The 21,911-nt window shown below is 39.5% G+C and overlaps 1 protein-coding gene across 3 annotated transcripts in view; it reads left to right on the top strand.

Annotated features, from left to right (window-relative positions):
* Positions 1-21,911, top strand: part of ADGRL1 (adhesion G protein-coupled receptor L1) — a 399,972-nt gene that overhangs the window by 333,023 nt on the left and 45,038 nt on the right. The window contains exons 5-6 of one of the 3 annotated variants that reach the window (XM_075858739.1): positions 1,307-1,321; positions 17,797-18,615. In XM_075858739.1, coding sequence (XP_075714854.1) covers positions 1,307-1,321; positions 17,797-18,615 — 834 coding nt within the window. Of the gene's footprint in view, positions 1-1,306; positions 1,322-1,629; positions 1,745-17,796; positions 18,616-21,911 lie in introns of those variants that run through there. The other 2 variants (XM_075858741.1, XM_075858740.1) reach the window with 2 other exon arrangements.

Here is a 21,911-nt window from a genome sequence, read left to right on the forward strand (position 1 = left end):
GTACTCCGTCTCTGGGGATGCCCCTGACATCACTGTCTATATATGGATAGTGATGTCAGGGGCAACCCCAGAGCCAAAGTCCCGGGCAGAGCGCTACTAGCACTCTGCCTGGAACACTGCTCTGCTCCTGACATCACTGTCCATATATAGACAGTGATGTCAGCGGCTTCCCCAGAGGCGGAGTCCCGGGCAGAGCGATATTAGCTACTAGCACTTTGCCTGGGAGTCTGTAGCGTAGTAAATGGCAGAGCAAGGAGATAGATACATTCCGGCTCTGCCATAGCGTTCAATAGTATCTGCGTCCTAAGGTCGCAGATACTATTGAATGTGGCGTCGCTACCTCTGTAGCAGCCATAGCGGCTGCTAACGGAGCCACTGGGCATGGGGGTGGGCCCATGATGGTGGGCGTCATGGGCGCCTCATGGCGCAGGCTTTGTGGCAGCTGCTATGGCTGCTACAGCAGTAGTTATGCCACCGCCTAGACAGGGGCTCCCTCTAGAAGCAGAATCCCGGCAAGACTCTGGCCAGGGAATCCACTGCTGGAGGAGTCATGATGGCAGTGTCAGCACCCGGCGGCTGAGTGGGCCCCCCCAAGGGAAGTAGGCCCCGGCACTTTCCCGGGTTCGCCGGGAGCTGACGCCGGCCCTGCTTCCAGAAGTCATTACAGCATGCGGCTCATTACAGCATGTGTATCTTTTAACGAGCCGTGCACCTGTGTGTCCATCACATGACCATGATCAGAATGTTATCCCTTGAAAGTAAACAATGAATGTTCCTAATAAATAACAACAAGCAGAAATCTTGAAACCCATGAGGAATTAATACAAAAAGTATATTGGAATTTTTTTTAACTTTTACTCTTACAATCAATATTATTTTGCTAAACTGGACATCTCCTTTAAGTCGCATGAGATATCACATATATGTCCCTTTCATATGGTGATGCCTTTTTTCAGTCATGTTCACTGAATTCCCAGTCCATTCTTCCCTTTCCTACTCCATCCAATCCGTCCTTCCCAACCCTATTGTCCCCCAACCCCAGGCATCTCTAGTCACCGCTTTCTTTTTACAGGACCTACTGGGAACCCAAGACCCCCTCCCCTACATCACACATTGGGTATATAGTTCTGGGCTTGTCTTGTGTGGTGGGGGTATCTGGGGTGGAGGGAGGGTTAGATACATGGTACCTAAAGTGGTGGGGAGGGAAGGTTTGGTAATGACACTCATGAATATCTTTCTCTCCTTTTTCCTATCCTCTTTTTCATTTGATATTTTTCTCTCTCTTTCTTTTCTGATGCGTGAATAGAAGTGGAGCAAAAAGGTAATTTTCATTGGTCCCTTCCTGTTACCCTCACGGTGACTCGTTAATTCCGCCCATAATTAATGTTGGAATCCTAATTTTTCCTTTTCTCTCCACCCCTCCTCCTCTGTTCCCCCTTGCTGACCCTGTTACCCTCTAATCCCTTTCGCTTTTTAAGGATTACAAGAACTGGAGTTTATTTGAACCAGTATAAAATCCTGAAATTCCCCACAACCTGGAGAGAGAGGATTTAGCATTGTAAAGGGTTAGGGTTATATGTTCGGATTAGAGATACTTTAGAGGAAAGATCAGATGTCATTTTACAAACTCTATAGGGTAGTCACACATTTCTAAGCACTAAATGAGATTACGTTTTAGATGTATTTCACCTACAGAAAATGAAAACGCGAACACGGAACTTCCTGCGGCGAAGTCATTAAGGCAGTAAGAATATTTTAAGCAATGCTTTCTATTAGGAAAAGCCTCGCAAGTTTGCAAAAGGGGGAAGGAGCAGCCATTTTAATATGTCTGTCAGAAAGAAAGAATGGTCATGGGCACATTGTTTGTGAAGACATAATAAGATTTCTGGAAAAGAAAGGGTTAGTGAAATGGTGACCAGCTTTGTAGGTACAATTTTGCCGGAGTTGGCAGGATCGTGGCAGATAAGGGTTTAGTGGTGAAATACTCTGCAACCTCCAGCCTCCCTTCATTCCTCACTCCCTTCCTCTTATCCCGTCATGTTTCCATAGCAACCTCTAGAAACCTGGCCTACCTCAATTATTCCTCTCCGCTTTTCCTGACTTTTTCACTCTCTTCCCTCCGCTCCTCTCTCCCACTCTCTATGTCACTTTCCCTCTTAATTTAATTATATACCATTTATTTTCCTTTAATTTCTGTTCTGCCCTCCTCACCCTTTTTAAATTTTTAAAGAAAGGGAACTCCTTCTCCCTTACAGCATTTATATTTCTGTCAAGGAAGGTTTTAAAGGCAGCTCTGGCAGCAGCACCTTATGTAAAATGTGCATGATGTCAGTATGTCCGCCATGATGCATACAGCGTCCACATAGGTGTACGTGCAGGCATAAGCGGCTATTATACACATGTAGACGCAGCGCTGATGACATGATAATGTACATAGCATTTGGACATAGTACATTTTCAGAGGGTCTGGCTGCTCCCTGAGGATTTGAGAAAATGGTCAGAGATCAGGATATGGGGGGGTGGATTGTGGTGTTCGCTGATAACATACAACCCCCCTGTGGTGATGATTAACCTCTCATCTCTCTGCTCTGTGCCGCTCTCTGATTACTAACGCCATTAATCTGGTCTCTCCTTCCGCCTGTGCACAGACCTGTCTATTGATACAGTAAAAGGACGGCGGGAGCTTTCTCTGTGGGTGGAATTAGGAGCTGAAATTTCTGTTATTTCTGTACATGTTCTTTCCATATAGCGCCTAACATTGATTTTTTTTACCTCATCGTTTTGGTCAGTTTAAGCTTTACATTGCCCTGTTGATCCATATAATTGTTCTATATAACCCCTTCTGATCTGTCTATAGAAATAAAACGCCTCATCCTTTTCCAATCTGATTCCTATTATAAAATATATCACTTCTTTCTGTTACTCCATATAACCTCTCCCTATATGTCCTCATATTATTCTATATATCCTCTCCCTATATCTCCTCCTATTACTCCATATAACCTCTCCCTATATCTCCTCCTATTACTCCATATAACCTCTCCCTATATCTCCTCCTATTACTCCATATAACCTCTCCCTATATCTCCTCCTATTACTCCATATAACCTCTCCTATATCTCCTCCTATTACTCCATATAATATTTCCCTATATCTCCTCCTATTACTCTATATAACCTCCTCCTATATATCCTCCTATTACTCCATATAACCTCTCCCTATATATCCTCCTATTACTCCATATAACCTCTCCCTATATCTCCTCCTATTACTCCATATAACCTCTCCCTATATCTCCTCCTATTACTCCATATAACCTCTCCCTATATGTCCTCCTATTACTTCATATAATATTTCCCTATATCTCCTCCTATTATTCCATATAACCTCTCCCTATATCTCCTCCTATTACTCCATATAACCTCTCCCTATATGTCCTCCTATTACTTCATATAATATTTCCCTATATCTCCTCCTATTACTCCATATAACCTCTCCCTATATCTCCTCCTATTATTCCATATAACCTCTCCCTATATCTCCTCCTATTACTCCATATAACCTCTCCCTATATGTCCTCCTATTACTCCATATAATATTTCCCTATATCTCCTCCTATTACTCCATATAACCTCCTCCTATATATCCTCCTATTACTCCATATAACCTCTCTCTATATCTCCTCCTATTACTTCGTATATCCTCTCCTATATCTCCTCCTATTACTCCATATAACCTGTCCCTATATCTCCTCCTTTTACTCCATATAACATCTCCCTATATCTCCTCCTATTACTTCATATAATATTTCCCTATATCTCCTCCTATTATTCCATATAACCTCTCCCTATATCTCCTCCTATTACTCCATATAACCTCTCCCTATATGTCCTCCTATTACTTCATATAATATTTCCCTATATCTCCTCCTATTACTCCATATAACCTCTCCCTATATCTCCTCCTATTATTCCATATAACCTCTCCCTATATCTCCTCCTATTACTCCATATAACCTCTCCCTATATGTCCTCCTATTACTCCATATAATATTTCCCTATATCTCCTCCTATTACTCCATATAACCTCCTCCTATATATCCTCCTATTACTCCATATAACCTCTCTCTATATCTCCTCCTATTACTTCGTATATCCTCTCCTATATCTCCTCCTATTACTCCATATAACCTGTCCCTATATCTCCTCCTTTTACTCCATATAACATCTCCCTATATCTCCTCCTATTACTTCATATAACCTCTCCCTATATCTCCTCCTATTACTTCATATAATATTTCCCTATATCTCCTCCTATTACTCCATATAACCTCTCCCTATATCTCCTCCTATTACTCCATATAATATTTCCCTATATCTCCTCCTATTACTCCATATAACATCTCCCTATATCTCCACCTATTACTCCATATAACCTCTCCCTATATCTCCTCCTATTACTCCATATAACCTGTCCCTATACCTCCTTCTATTACTCCATATAACATCTCCCTATATCTACTCCTATTACTCCATATAACATTTCCCTATATCTTCTCCTATTCATCCATATAACCTGTCCCTATATCTCCTTCTATTACTCCATATAACATCTCCCTATATCTACTCCTATTACTCCATATAACATCTCCCTATATCTCCTCCTATTACTCCATATAACCTGTCCCTATATCTCCTCCTATTACTCCATATAACATCTCCCCATATCTCCTCCTATTACTCCATATAACATCTCCCCATATCTCCTCCTATTACTCCATATAACATCTCCCCATATCTCCTCCTATTACTCCATATAATATCTCCCTATATCTCCTCCTATTACTCCATATAACATCTCCCTATATCTCCTCCTATTACTCCATATAACCTGTCCCTATATCTCCTCCTATTACTCCATATAATATCTCCCTATATCTCCTCCTATTACTCCATATAACATCTCCCTATATCTCCTCCTATTACTCCATATAATATCTCCCTATATCTCCTCATTACTCCATATAACATCTCCCCATATCTCCTCCTATTACTCCATATAAGATCTCCCCATATCTCCTCCTATTACTCCATATAACATCTCCCCATATCTCCTATTACTTCATATAACATCTCCCCATATCTCCTCCTATTACTCCATATAATATCTCCCTATATATCCTTCTATTACTCCATATAAACTCTCCCTATATCTCCTCCTATTACTCCATATATCCTCTCCCTATATCTCCTCCTATGACTCCAAATAACATCTCCCTATATCTCCTTCTATTACTCCATATAACCTGTCCCTATATCTCCTCCTATTACTCATATAATATCTCCCTATATCTCCTCCTATTACTCCATATAGCATCTCCCCATATCTCCTCCTATTACTACATATAACATCTCCCTATATCTCCTCCTATTACTCCATATAACCTCTCCCTATATCTCCTCCTATTACTCCATATAACATCTCCCTATAACTCCTCCTAATTCTCCATATAACCTCTCCCTATATCTCCTCCTAATACTCCATATAACGTCCCTTATATCTCCTCCTATTACTCAATATATCCTGTCCCTATATCTCCTCCTATTACTGCATATAACATCTCCCTATATCTCCTCCTAATACTCCATATAACATCTCCCTATATCTCCTCCTATTACTCCATATAACCAGTCCCTATATCTCCTTCTATTACTCCATATAACCTCTCCCTATATCTCATCCTATTACTCCATATAACCTCTCCCTATATCTCCTCCTATAACTCCATATAATCTCCCCTATATCTCCTCCTATTACTCCATATAACTTCTCCCTGTAGCTCCTTCTATTACTCCATATAAACTCTCGATATATATCCTCCTATTACTCCATATATCCTCTCCCTATATCTCCTCCTATGACTCCAAATAACATCTCCCTATATCTCCTTCTATTACTCCATATAACCTGTCCCTATATCTCCTCCTATTACTCATATAATATCTCCCTATATCTCCTCCTATTACTCCATATAGCATCTCCCTATATCTCCTCCTATTACTACATATAACATCTCCCTATATCTCCTCCTATTACTCCATATAACCTCTCCCTATATCTCCTCCTATTACTCCATATAACATCTCCCTATAACTCCTCCTATTACTCCATATAACTTCTCCCTATATCTCCTCATATTACTCCATATAACCAGTCCCTATATCTCCTCCTATTAATCCATATAATGTCCCCTATATCTCCTCCTATTGCTCCATATAATATCTCCCTATATCTCCTCCTATTACTCCATATATCATCTCCCTATATCTCCTCCTATTACTCTATATATCCTCTCCTATATCTCCTCCTATTACTCCATATAACCTGTCCCTATATCTCCTCCTTTTACTCCATATAACATCTCCCTATATCTCCTCCTATTACTTCATATAATATTTCCCTATATCTCCTCCTATTATTCCATATAACCTCTCCCTATATCTCCTCCTATTACTCCATATAACCTCTCCCTATATGTCCTCCTATTACTTCATATAATATTTCCCTATATCTCCTCCTATTACTCCATATAACCTCTCCCTATATCTCCTCCTATTATTCCATATAACCTCTCCCTATATCTCCTCCTATTACTCCATATAACCTCTCCCTATATGTCCTCCTATTACTCCATATAATATTTCCCTATATCTCCTCCTATTACTCCATATAACCTCCTCCTATATATCCTCCTATTACTCCATATAACCTCTCTCTATATCTCCTCCTATTACTTCGTATATCCTCTCCTATATCTCCTCCTATTACTCCATATAACCTGTCCCTATATCTCCTCCTTTTACTCCATATAACATCTCCCTATATCTCCTCCTATTACTTCATATAACCTCTCCCTATATCTCCTCCTATTACTTCATATAATATTTCCCTATATCTCCTCCTATTACTCCATATAACCTCTCCCTATATCTCCTCCTATTACTCCATATAATATTTCCCTATATCTCCTCCTATTACTCCATATAACATCTCCCTATATCTCCACCTATTACTCCATATAACCTCTCCCTATATCTCCTCCTATTACTCCATATAACCTGTCCCTATACCTCCTTCTATTACTCCATATAACATCTCCCTATATCTACTCCTATTACTCCATATAACATTTCCCTATATCTTCTCCTATTCATCCATATAACCTGTCCCTATATCTCCTTCTATTACTCCATATAACATCTCCCTATATCTACTCCTATTACTCCATATAACATCTCCCTATATCTCCTCCTATTACTCCATATAACCTGTCCCTATATCTCCTCCTATTACTCCATATAACATCTCCCCATATCTCCTCCTATTACTCCATATAACATCTCCCCATATCTCCTCCTATTACTCCATATAACATCTCCCCATATCTCCTCCTATTACTCCATATAATATCTCCCTATATCTCCTCCTATTACTCCATATAACATCTCCCTATATCTCCTCCTATTACTCCATATAACCTGTCCCTATATCTCCTCCTATTACTCCATATAATATCTCCCTATATCTCCTCCTATTACTCCATATAACATCTCCCTATATCTCCTCCTATTACTCCATATAATATCTCCCTATATCTCCTCATTACTCCATATAACATCTCCCCATATCTCCTCCTATTACTCCATATAAGATCTCCCCATATCTCCTCCTATTACTCCATATAACATCTCCCCATATCTCCTATTACTTCATATAACATCTCCCCATATCTCCTCCTATTACTCCATATAATATCTCCCTATATATCCTTCTATTACTCCATATAAACTCTCCCTATATCTCCTCCTATTACTCCATATATCCTCTCCCTATATCTCCTCCTATGACTCCAAATAACATCTCCCTATATCTCCTTCTATTACTCCATATAACCTGTCCCTATATCTCCTCCTATTACTCATATAATATCTCCCTATATCTCCTCCTATTACTCCATATAGCATCTCCCCATATCTCCTCCTATTACTACATATAACATCTCCCTATATCTCCTCCTATTACTCCATATAACCTCTCCCTATATCTCCTCCTATTACTCCATATAACATCTCCCTATAACTCCTCCTAATTCTCCATATAACCTCTCCCTATATCTCCTCCTAATACTCCATATAACGTCCCTTATATCTCCTCCTATTACTCAATATATCCTGTCCCTATATCTCCTCCTATTACTGCATATAACATCTCCCTATATCTCCTCCTAATACTCCATATAACATCTCCCTATATCTCCTCCTATTACTCCATATAACCAGTCCCTATATCTCCTTCTATTACTCCATATAACCTCTCCCTATATCTCATCCTATTACTCCATATAACCTCTCCCTATATCTCCTCCTATAACTCCATATAATCTCCCCTATATCTCCTCCTATTACTCCATATAACTTCTCCCTGTAGCTCCTTCTATTACTCCATATAAACTCTCGATATATATCCTCCTATTACTCCATATATCCTCTCCCTATATCTCCTCCTATGACTCCAAATAACATCTCCCTATATCTCCTTCTATTACTCCATATAACCTGTCCCTATATCTCCTCCTATTACTCATATAATATCTCCCTATATCTCCTCCTATTACTCCATATAGCATCTCCCTATATCTCCTCCTATTACTACATATAACATCTCCCTATATCTCCTCCTATTACTCCATATAACCTCTCCCTATATCTCCTCCTATTACTCCATATAACATCTCCCTATAACTCCTCCTATTACTCCATATAACTTCTCCCTATATCTCCTCATATTACTCCATATAACCAGTCCCTATATCTCCTCCTATTAATCCATATAATGTCCCCTATATCTCCTCCTATTGCTCCATATAATATCTCCCTATATCTCCTCCTATTACTCCATATATCATCTCCCTATATCTCCTCCTATTACTCCATATAACCTCTCCTATATCTCCTCCTATAACTCCATATAACCTCTCCCTATATCTCCTCTTATTACTCCATATAACCTCTCCTATATCTCCTCCTATTACTCCATATAACCTCTTCCTATATATCCTCCTATTACTCCATTTAAAATTCCTCTATATCTTCTCCTATTACTCCATATAACCTCTGTCTACAGCTCCTCCTATTACTCCATATAACATCTCCCTATATCTCCTCCTATTACTCCATATAACCTCTCCCTATATATCCTCCTATTACTCCATATAACATCTCACTATATCTCCTCCTATTACTCCATATAACGTCCCCTATATCTCCTCCTATTACTCCATATAACCTCTCCCTATATCTCCTCCTATTACTCCATATAACATCTCCCTATAACTACTCCTAATACTCCATATAACCTCTCCCTATATATCCTCCTATTACTCCATATAACATCTCACTATATCTCCTCCTATTACTCCATATAACGTCCCCTATATCTCCTCCTATTACTCCATATAACCTCTCCCTATATATCCTCCTATTACTCCATATAACATCTCCCAATATCTCCTCCTATTACTCCATATAACCTCTCCCTATATATCCTCCTATTACTCCATATAACATCTCACTATATCTCCTCCTATTACTCCATATAACGTCCCCTATATCTCCTCCTATTACTCCATATAACCTCTCCCTATATCTCCTCCTATTACTCCATATAACATCTCCCTATAACTACTCCTAATACTCCATATAACCTCTCCCTATATATCCTCCTATTACTCCATATAACATCTCACTATATCTCCTCCTATTACTCCATATAACGTCCCCTATATCTCCTCCTATTACTCCATATAACCTCTCCCTATATCTCCTCCTATTACTCCATATAACATCTCCCTATATCTCCTCCTATTACTCCATATAACCTCACCCTATTTCTCTTCCTATTACTCCATATAACCTCTCCCTATATCTCCTCCTATTACTCCATATAACCTGTCCCTATATCTCCTCCTATTACTACATATAACCTCTCCCTATATCTCCTCCTATTACTCTATATAACCTCTCCCTATATCTCCTCCTATTACTCCATTTAACCTTCCTCTATATCTTCTCATATTACTCCATATAACCTCTGTCTATATCTCCTCCTATTACTCCATATAACATCTCCCTATATCTCCTATTACTCCATATAACATCTCCCTATAACTCCTCCTAATACTCCATATAACCTCTCCCTATATCTCCTCCTATTACTCCATATAACCTCTCCCTGTAGCTCCTTCTATTACTCCATATAAACTCTCCCTATATCTCCTCCTATTACTCCATATATGCTCTCCCTTTATCTCCTCCTATTACTCCATATATCCTCTCCCTATATCTCCTCCTATTACTCCATATAACCTCTCTGTATATATCCTCCTACTACTCCATAAAACCTCTCCCTATATCTCCTCCTATTACTCCATATAACCTCCCATATATCTCCTCCTATTACTCCATATAAACTCTCCCTATATCTCCTCCTATTACTCCATATAACCTCTCCCTATATCTCCTCCTATTACTCCATATAACCCCTCCCTATATCTCCTTCTATTACTCAATATAACCTCTCCCTATATCTCCTCCTATTACTCCATATAACGTCCCCTATATCTCCTCCTATTACTCCATATAGCCTGTCCCTATATCTCCTCCTATTACTCCATATAACCTCTCCCTATATCTCCTCCTATTACTCCATTTAACCTTCCTCTATATCTTCTCATATTACTCCATATAACCTGTCCCTATATCTCCTCCTATTACTCCATATAACCTGTCCCAATATCTCCTCCTATTACTACATATAACCCCTCCCTATATCTCCTCCTATTACTCAATATAACCTCTCCCTATATCTCCTCCTATTACTCCATATAACGTCCCCTATATCTCCTCCTATTACTCCATATAACCTCTCCCTATATCTCCTCCTATTACTCCATATAACCTCTCTCTATATCTCCTCCTATAACTCCATTTAACCTGTCCCTATATCTCATTCTATTACTCCATTTAACATCTCCCTATAACTCCTCCTAATACTCCATATAACCTCTCCCTATATCTCCTCCTATTACTCCATATAACCTCTCCCTATATCTCCTCCTATTACTCCATATAACCTGTCCCTATATCTCCTCCTATTACTACATATAACCTCTCCCTATATCTCCACCTATCACTCCATTTAACGTTCCCTATATCTCCTCCTATTACTCCATTTAACCTTTCTCTATATCTTCTCATATTACTCCATATAACCTCTGTCTATATCTCCTCCTATTACTCCATATAACCTTCCTATATATATTTTCCTATTACTACATATAACCTCTGTCTATATCTCCTCCTATTACTCCATATAACATCTCCCTATATCTCCTCCTATTACTCCATTTAACCTTCCAATATATCTTCTCCTATTACTACATATAACCCCTCCCTATATCTCCTCTTATTACTCCATATAACCTCATTCTAACTTAACCTATTAAGTCATATAACCCCTTCCAATAACTCCTCTTATTAATCCCTACAAACATTACCTATGTTTCCTATTACTCCCAATAATCCTTCCTTATAACTCCTCCTATTACTCCTTATAACTTTTCCCTATAACTCATCTTTTAATGCTATATAACTTCTCCCTAAATTTCCTATTTATCAACATAATCTCTCCCTATAAATCCAGCCTTCCCAATTCATTTACCTTCTCTGTGTAGACTGTGTTCCATGTTAAACTATTAGTTTAGTTGATTGTTTAGAATCTTTCTTCCTATATGTCCCATGTTGCTCCATGTAATAAACATCTACCTCCCATATAGGTGCTTCCTTAATCCCCTCTGTTTGGGTCCCTCTGTGGGGAAGGGACAAACTCCACCAGTCTCCACCCAACATCTCATGAATTGGTGACAAAATTGTCTTTACATTATAGGCTTTTGTCACTTCTAACGACTTCCTTTGTGAGCAGGCGGATACCACACCACCGTACAACACGCACTATCTCTGACTTCACTCTTCTCCCTACAGGTGTCTGAGATTAACTCCCTTTCTTTCTGTGTTGCTGTGTAAGCTGTCTAACTGAACTCAAACCTGTTACAAGAACACCCCTATCGGAATATTTTACAGCCGGGTCATTCCCATTACTATAAAAGGAACCCCAGTTACAAGGACACCCCTTTAAAAGAATAAAGTCAATACTATGCCATTAATTGGAAACATTATTATTTCTGTACACCAAAAAAAATGGTTTCATCATGACGTGGTCAATACAAGGACAGACAACAAGGCTCCTTGGTGACCTACTAGTGTGGTCTATCTAGGGATAGTCAACTGAGCTCATTGTTTACTGTTTCTTGGAGTGGTCAATTTCAGGATAGCCAACAATGCTCCTTGTTTTTGTTAATGGTGTGCTCATACTAGGAATAGGCAACAACCCTTCTTTCTGGCATGTTAGGACTGACTTTAATTTTGATCTTATCCAACTTAGGGCAGGCAAGTAGTGATCATGGTTGACTACAGTGAAGTAAAAATGTAGTGAGATCATGAAGTCTCTTGTTTCTCTTCTGCTGAGGTCTTACCAAAGACATACAGCAATATTTTGTGACTTCCTCCTAGCTTGCTGGAAGCAAAGATAGTCAACAAAAACCAGAAGGATAGAGCTACCCTTAAAATGGTCAAGATGATAATAGGCAGCAAATATAATTTATCTACTGGTGTGGTCAAGTCCAAATGACAAAATTGGCCATGTGTTGTCTGTATTTAAACCTTGACCATACTTGACCTAGATCTCAACACGACCCTTTATAAATCTTGTATTAGTAGTTTAATTCCAATTAAATATTAAAAAACAGGTGTATGTCATTTACATATGTTTAGTCGTACATTTCCATTCATTCCATTCCATTTGCATGAAAGGCAAATGGATTTAGGAAACACGATTGCCAAAAAAAAATATGCAGTTCAATCACAGTGCTTGTAAAATCAGCAAATTTACCATAAAACATACAGATTGATGGGGGTGTTCTTATAACGGGAAGCTTATTTATGGGAAGGGGCATGCTGGTGCTGTGAGCTCTTTAGGGGTATGTTCTTATAACACGGGTTCACTGATGGTATCTTTGTTGCTGCAATAAAAAATACATTAAACTACATTACAAGCCCCACACTGCCCCAAAGGAGGTCTTTTAGAAGTAGTTATATATTTATGTATCTCCATGGTCACCAAAAGCCCAATTATAGAGAGTTGAAAGGTTCTCCACAATGCATCTTCCACTCCCCTCAGACCCTACACCCAGCGTTTAATCCATAGTCTACTATGGAGAGGCGTTGATGAAATATGGCATAGGTACAGAGAGATGCAGTTATAGAGAGTTTTAACAGCTGTTTTCAAGAGTAATAATGGGGCATAGTTATGGGGCAAAACTTTGAGGTACAGTACAGTTGTGGAGCATTACCGAGAAGCACAGTTTTTTTACGTTAGACAAAACTAAACTAAGTTCCCATTCACATGGAAGAGCTGTGTGCACAGAGGCTGTATGGAGGCACATGAAGTCTTTGCCACTCCTTACCACAAAACAATAACCACTCTGTGCCACTGTATGGTACTCCATATGGCGCCGCATTACAGAGTTATCCTCCCCTAATAGCAGTGAGTCTACATAAAATAGCTCCATAAAAGAGTGTCTGATGGAACATGCCCAGATTTTTTTTTTTAAGACATACGGAGGTAATGTATGGCCATTTGGGCACCATATTATGGCTCCGTACAACGTAGAGGTTGTAGAAAGTTGTTAAGCCAGCCATACACATGAGATAACAGCTATTTTTCCCGACTCTCGGTTAAGTTTGCATGTTTATTTCACTGGCGAGAGAGTAATAAGCCTCTGCCACACACCTTTGGCAGTGATTTATTGCCCGATCCCTTTTTCCCCCCGAAAAGGCGGTCGGTTGATCCATCCGATAACTGTCCATTCACAGTTCCGGACGATTTTGGTGAGATCTATCAGCAATCTAAGTCTATGGCTCACCATAGACATTAAATTGTCTGCAATTCCTACCAAAATGTACTTGATTTGCCAATAAATATCTCATGTCATGTAGGGAGAATCAAAACCGATGGTTGATGACTGGGGGTTATTATTTTAGATTCAATCTTAACAGTTGTTAGGGTAACCCGAGAGCAAAGTTAGCTCAAGCATGCTGGAAGGTTGCATTAATATTTTAAACCAGTGGCAGAAGGGAAAAGTAGCTTTAAACAACATAAAAGTACCACGCAATGAAGAGCAATCTTCTCCGTCTAGGAAGAACTTTATAGATTGGGCTGTATAGCAATGTCAGTTTTAATGGTGAATATGACCTCCCACTGTCCCAGACTCTTTGACATGTCATGAATGGTCTGACTGCAAGTAAGCGGTAGCCGCTTGAAACGTACAAAATATTTTACAATGCGCTAGTAATGTGAATATTGGGCATTGTCGCTGGTCAGCGCCATTTGTATAGACAAATTACACACTGACTTGAAATAGCAGACCTGAGGACTTTATAAGAAAGAATAACACAAATACAAAAATATTCCTTCTGAAAAAAAAAAATGGGATTCTCTCCTTTGCATCTAATTGGACTATACCCAAATCCCGTTGCACACAGTCCTGTGCTGTATCAATGGATTGTTTAGCCTTGTACATAATTCTATATACACAATTCTATATCTTAGACATGTTCGTCATAGCTTGTATGCTATGTGGCTGGACCATAGTCTAGAGCAAGAAGGAGGCTTGTGGTGTGCAATTTCAGCAGACGAGTGTCATGCAACTCACATTACTAGATGAAACCTTCATGATCACGTCACTCTTACTGAATAGCCCAATTCACAATTACATTTAGCTGGAACCCTGCATAGTTGCCAAGCCATAGATGCCGTGAGTTGTATCTATCTTCGATTCCCATTCCTACGGGACATGACATCATACAATATGGCATGCTGTAACCCAACAAGGCAAAAATAAATTAAATGTTTTCTGACCCATTAGTATCACAGAGGAACCCTGTTTAGTCATTCCTACCAAGCATGCAGTGTCATGTAGCATATCAAATGTCCATTGTGACCATTTATCTCTAACCAAAGCATGCAACATCATCATACCCATAAAAGTTTTGCACATAATTTAACCATAGGGCTAGAATAAGGTCTATAGGAGCTAAAAATGTGATGCGGGGAATTGGACCATCTGTCGATGACAACGTGTGTCCTATAATGTCCCGATTTTAATTTCCAGCATTATTATTATTATAAGGCTCTGTTTACACAAGTGACATGGCTTCCATTCATAACGAAACCACGTCAGCTTTGATGGATCTGTTTTTGAAAGGGATACAAAACCAATGCTGATGGATCCAATTAACTTATAATGGGGTCCATCAAGGTTCCAGCATTTTTGATGGCAAGAATAGTGCTGTAGACTGCGCTATTCTGCAACCCCCGATGGGAGAAAAATTGCCAATGTGTACAGTCTAAAGGGGGTTTTGCACTGGGGGATTATCATAGAATGCTTGTTGCTGATAATTGCCTTGTGTAAACAGGGCAGTGATCAGCAGATGATCGAGCAAACTCTTGATCATCTGCTGATCGTATAGTTTTAAAAAAGTAAAATATTATCGTTGTCGGCAGCACATCTTGGTGTGTAAACAGGGAGACGCTCTGCCGACATGATAATAATGTATGGGGACGGGCAATCGGAGTAACGACCGTTTGTCCCCATCCATAGCTCCTTGTGACAGGAGCAAACGAGCGCCGATCAACGATGTCTCATTGATTGGCGCTCGCTGCACCGGCCAAAATCGGACAGTGTAATAGGGGCTTAAGTCAATAGTTTGGCTGATTAGTATTAGTGGATAAATCATAATGCAATGAGATTCACTAGGAGCGATCAATTGTATATAGAAGGGAAGAGAGCACACCGGTTAGCAGAGCGTATATTGAGGAAGAGCAGCCATGGAACTGATTCTTAAAAGACAGTGAATAAATTCAGTTAAGACTATCCAATCAGGTCACCATACATGAAATTTATTCCTAGTACATCTTAATATTACATAAAGGACCTTCTCTAAGACCACCAACCAGCAGATAAAATCAAACCATGTCGATCAAGACGTACAGGAAGGCTGCTGCATTGAGCCATCTCCAGCCCAAAAAAGACAAAAGCCAGCTCATAGTTGGCTTTTCAATAAAAACATAACCTTCACCTACTCACAGTATATGACTTAGTATTCATAGGAATAGAGCTGAATTAATTCATCCTAGAGCTGCAGTTCCCTCACTGATGCCTCTGCTGTGTATATGTGACATGTTCTCGGGTGTCCTGTTTATCTGGGTGATAAATTAACGTAACTTCCATTAAAATGGGAAACTAAATTTCTGGGGATATGAGATTAACTTGTAAGAAGGGGTGTTCTTTTAATGGGTTAAAGGACACATTGGCACAACAGGACTTTCCTTCAAACGGGATACTTTTTTTTTCTGCAAGAGTTTATTCCATTTAATCAATATTTCCGTCCAACAGGACAGTGGATGCCAATTTCATTTACCCACGATGCAACTCAGCAGGTCTCTTTCTTGCGTCTCACACCTCATGGCTGTTTAATCAGCTCCCCTCTAACCCAATTAGCTTTCAGGATCCCAGCCTGAGCAGCAACAGAGATCCTCAGTGGGGGGAGGTCAACCACCCATGGTCCATGATTGGCTGTAAGAATGATGTGTGACCTCAGAGTTTTTTGTTTTTTTTTCTCCCTCCCGTAGCACCATTGCCATGGCAATAAAATGTGTAATTTTCTGTTACTGCGGGGATGGAGAAGACATAAGTAATGAGGAAGAGGAGGGGGAGCGAGAGATGCTTATGAGATGGGGGAAAGAGACACTTCCTAAGCGAACAGAAAAAAGTTTTCACAGGAACAGCACGGTGAAGGAAAATAAAAATCCTAACCCATCATTAGATGATGTTGGCAATGTATAATTTAGGTGATGGGGGTTGGGTAAAGCGGTCAGACAAAAACTTATGATAAAGGGAAGGGAAGTTAGATCATAGTTTTAGATAAAAAATATCTATATATTGATTTTATCCTTTATTTGTTTTAACCATTGTATCCTTTAGTGATAGACCAAGAAAAAAAGTAAAGCTTCTACTTAGGCGGCATTTGTGAAGTGGGTCGTATTGAGAAAAGCCAGATAGGCTGAGACAGGCATATGTTCAGTGTGGAAGTATTCTGAGATTAGGAGAGGGTCTTCTCTTCTGATTCTCTCTCTTAATCTTCTTCCCTTGTCATACCCTTCTCACTCCCCCAGACTCATCCTCCTATGATCACAGGGTTAATACAGGGGGTGTAGAGAGAATTCGCAGCTCACAACATTTTTTTTTCTCTCTCCCCTCCTGCCCCTGTCTCTTTCCTCCCTTTTTTCTATTCTCTTTCTTTCCATCACTCATCCAACATCTTATCCGTACTTAATTTCTTATTTCTTCATAATAATTTTATTAACTATTTAACTTGGGTCATTTTTCTTAATGGTTTTCTTCCTTATTTCCTATATGTACCACTTTTTGCATTGTTGTGCTTTTTTAATTTCTGTTTTTCTGCCTTTCATCCATGATTCACTCACCTTTTTATCATCATTTCCTTTCATATTTCCTTTCTTCCTCCCTCTATCCTTTCCCACTTCTTCCCCTCCTCACAGTTTTCGTCTGCCCGGGAATGTTACAAGAAATTCTAGAACCCACTTCTACCCATGAATCTGAGCACCAGTCAGGAGCGTGGTGTCGAGATCCCCTTCAGGCTGGAGAACGACTCTATGTTATGCCATGGATCCCCTACCGTACAGATACATTAACAGAGTATGCATCATGGGAGGACTATGCTGCTGGTCGACACACCACTACGTATCGTCTACCAAGTCGTGTGGATGGAACCGGTTTTGTGGTGTATGATGGGGCTGCCTTTTATAACAAAGAACGTACACGTAACATTGTAAAATATGATCTTAGGACACGCATCAAGAGTGGAGAGGCCATTATATCTACAGCTAATTATCATGATACATCACCGTACAGATGGGGTGGTAAAACTGATATAGACCTTGCTGTGGATGAGAATGGCTTGTGGGTTATCTATGCTACAGAAGGAAACAGTGGGAGGCTGGTGATCACTCAGCTTAATCCATATACTCTTCGTTTTGAGGGCACTTGGGAGACCACATACGATAAGCGTTCAGCGTCAAATGCTTTCATGGCATGTGGGGTCCTTTACGTGTTAAAATCAGTCTATGCGGATGATGATAACGAGTCAGCGGGTAACAGGCTAGAGTACGCCTTCAACACCCATCGAAACAGGGAAGAGCCATTAGGAACTAATGGAGCCAATGGTCTGGAATTTCCAAATCCATATCAGTATGTGTCATCTGTGGACTACAACCCAAGGGATGGACAACTATATGTCTGGAACAACTACTTTCTTGTGCGTTATGCACTGAGGTTTGGCCCTCCGGACCCAGCAGAAGGTTAGTTTTGGGAAAGTGGTGAAAAATGTTGTCAAATTGTTTATGTGAAACAAGAACCTTTGCATGATGGTAGAACAACATGAAAGTTTATCATGATATTCATTGTTAACATTGTAAAATATGCTACTGAAAATATACAGTATAATCAGGTAACAATAACTAATAAAAAGGAGGATAAAAGGTCTGGGCCCTAAAACTTTACATAAGCTATAACTTAAATCTGAACCAACTCTATAGTCTGACCTGATGAGACGTCTTTACTGGAAATGTATTACCATTTCCATCAGTGTATTGTACCGCTCTCGGGGCCTATTCATTGGAGAATATCATAGCGGAAAAGAAGAGAAATTGAAATAGAGAGGTCTTAGTAATTCAGAATTTATAAAAGCCTTTTGTTTCATCACAGTTGGAATAAGGTACAATAGTGTGTTCAAAAGATATATGTAAAAAATAGACAAGAGAAAAAAGTACAGAGATGAGAAAACGATTGATAAAGTTCATGGACATTCCTAGTAGAAAAAAAGCTACAAAGGCAAAAGGGGTTATTTGTGACGGAAAAAGTCATTTTCTATCTTAGCATGATTCTTGACAACTGCTGCGCTGTATGGAGCTTCGCTTCGCAAGTTGGGGGTCTTTGCAAAGAAACAGTATTTTGATAAACAGTGGATAATGTGCACATTTAAAGCTCGACTCCACTGAAAGCCTGAAAATGTTTGACTCCAGTTAAGCACAATACCTTACTCCTCTTTCTCTCATTATTTTCTGGGGTTCACAAAGATTCGGGAAGTTGTTTGGTCTTCCCACTGTAGAGCGGTAGTACCTGTCCCTATGCCTACAGAAATGAAATGAAGTATTCACCAGTGATTTTCCTTCTCTGACTAAATCTGTAAAGGGTTAAGGGGTCTACATTTTTTGACCCTTAAAAGCAACTACTTTGTTAGTCAGTGAAATAAATTCACTGGTGACCACGTTGTTCCCTCCATGTCAGTTTTGTAGGCACAGCACTGCCTAAAGTAGCTTCAGTGCGGGGATCCTACCAAGTAACTTTTAATATCTCAGCTTCCAGGACCATGGGACAGATGGGAATGCGAGTGGAATTACGATTTATATAGCTATTTATTTTACTTTTGTGTAACTGTTTACTGTTCATAACAATAAGACCGGCTTCCCATGTAGCGTAAATGCCGCAGAATTTCGGCAACGAAATTCTGTGCGGAAATTCCGCAGCATTTCCAGTAGCAGCAAAGTGGATAAGATTTAGAACATCTCATGCCCACGCTATGGAAAAAAATGCAGTGCAAATGTTAATAAATTGACCTGCGGTGATTTCTGTTGCGGGTTTCCCCATTAAATTCAATGCGGTTGCAAAACCCGCAACAGAAAGACAAGTGTTGTGACATTAGCGGTGCAATCGGCACCTAGGGGTAGAAAAAAAATGCATACTTACCCAGAACTCCCTGTTTCTTCCTGCAGTCTGTCCTCCTGGGATGACATTGCATCCCATGTGACCGCTGCAGCAGTCACATGGGATGCAACGTCATCTTAGTAGGCCGGACTGCGCACAGAATAGAGGGAGAGGTTAAGTATACAGGTTTTTGGTTTTTTCAGCACTGTTTTCCACAGCGTAAATTCCTCCTGAAAAACCGCACCAGGTAATGCGCCGAGGGACCATGAGTAAGGCATAACTATACATTACTGTTAGCTGCAGATGACCCATCCAAAAACCTTCTTAAAAGCTATTTGATATTCACAGATACAACACGACATATTTCATATTCTATTCGATTTTCTGTGCTATTGGATGGATTTCTGTTCTATATTATGAGTCATTTTGGAATTCAAAAAGTTAACTGCAATGTCAACATTCAAGAGGATTACTGGACAGAAAGTCTAATGTCTGCAGGAGAATATTATCTGCCATGATCACAACTGTAGTTGATCTAAAACAATGGCAGGTTGACCTGCCGATCCCGAAAAATGCCAAGCTGCCAGTATTGCCAGAGTGATACTATTGTCGAGGCTACATCCATTAAAGCCGGTCATGTAATCCAAGCCAAATAAGGACTGTCTCTGTCAAAATAATATAATTTTATTTTTTTGCATCGTCGTAATAAGCCGTTCTAAGTATTACAAAGTGTCTTTTTATATGTATATGGTCAACTTGTATTTTTATTGTGTACATGGGGAGGATGTTAGTTACAGATAACAGATTCATGTTATGCTCGGGGAACTGTCTGATTGATTTGCTAAACTTCTGCTTGCATCCTGAATCCTCTGCGCCCCTGTACTGCCCTTGAGTCCATCAGCCGTAAAGAAATAACCCTGACCTATTGTTCTAGTATAGCCCAATCTGAAAGACATGTGCTCCCGCGGCATTGTTAAACAAATATTATCTTACAGCTGTCAACCTTCCCCGATTCCGGGGACATTCATAGCGTTTAAAGGTTTTCTCTGTCAATGCCCTGTTTTCAAGTAATGGACAACTGTACAGCTCTGGTTCTTTGCTTTGTACGAGGAAGGACTCAGTTCTGTATAATACGTTGAAGTAAACATATACAAGACAATAGAACTGTATAATAACTAGAATCAATGTTGTTCTTCACAAACTAAAGCTTGCCGCCATTAAAAAATTTGTATAAAGCCGCCAGCTCTAAAATCTAGAGCTCTTTGGCTCTTAACGTTTTTAGTTCTTTACATTGAAACAGTAAAAAACGGCCATTGTGGACCGGGCCATAGAGAAAAATATACCCAACCCCCAACAGGTATTATTAATTTCTTTAATCTTAGCACTGGTATTGCCCACAGAGGGCAGATTATCATGTATAAAGTCCTCAATGATCTTAGGCTGAGAAAAATTTCCATAGATTCCCAATATATTTCTAACTAATGGGAGTTTTGTTACCATAGATGGATATGTTGTCTATATAACTTATCAACTAAATTATCTATGACAATCTTACCAATTTATAATTATTCCATTCAAAGAGTCTGCTTATTATCAATAAAATGTTATTATGGTATTATATTTCCACCCCCTTAAGTAAAACAAGTAAAGAAGAGGCATTTGGCTTATATAGACAGAGCAGAATTGATTGCAGCATGTGTTTAATTCTCCTGCAGCGCCACCACAGGGGAAATATAGCATTACACAGTGCTAATTGACACTAATCTGTGTAATGAACAGACGTGCCGGTTCCTCCAGAGCGAGACGCTTTTTGGAGCTGCTCTCCACTCCAGCTTATATAGAAGTCCTAAACTCAGAATACCCTAATAGAATATTTGTAAAGAAAAAAGGT

Source organism: Rhinoderma darwinii, chromosome 3, assembly GCF_050947455.1.
Source record: "Rhinoderma darwinii isolate aRhiDar2 chromosome 3, aRhiDar2.hap1, whole genome shotgun sequence".
Classification (NCBI taxonomy): Eukaryota; Metazoa; Chordata; class Amphibia; order Anura; family Rhinodermatidae; genus Rhinoderma; species Rhinoderma darwinii.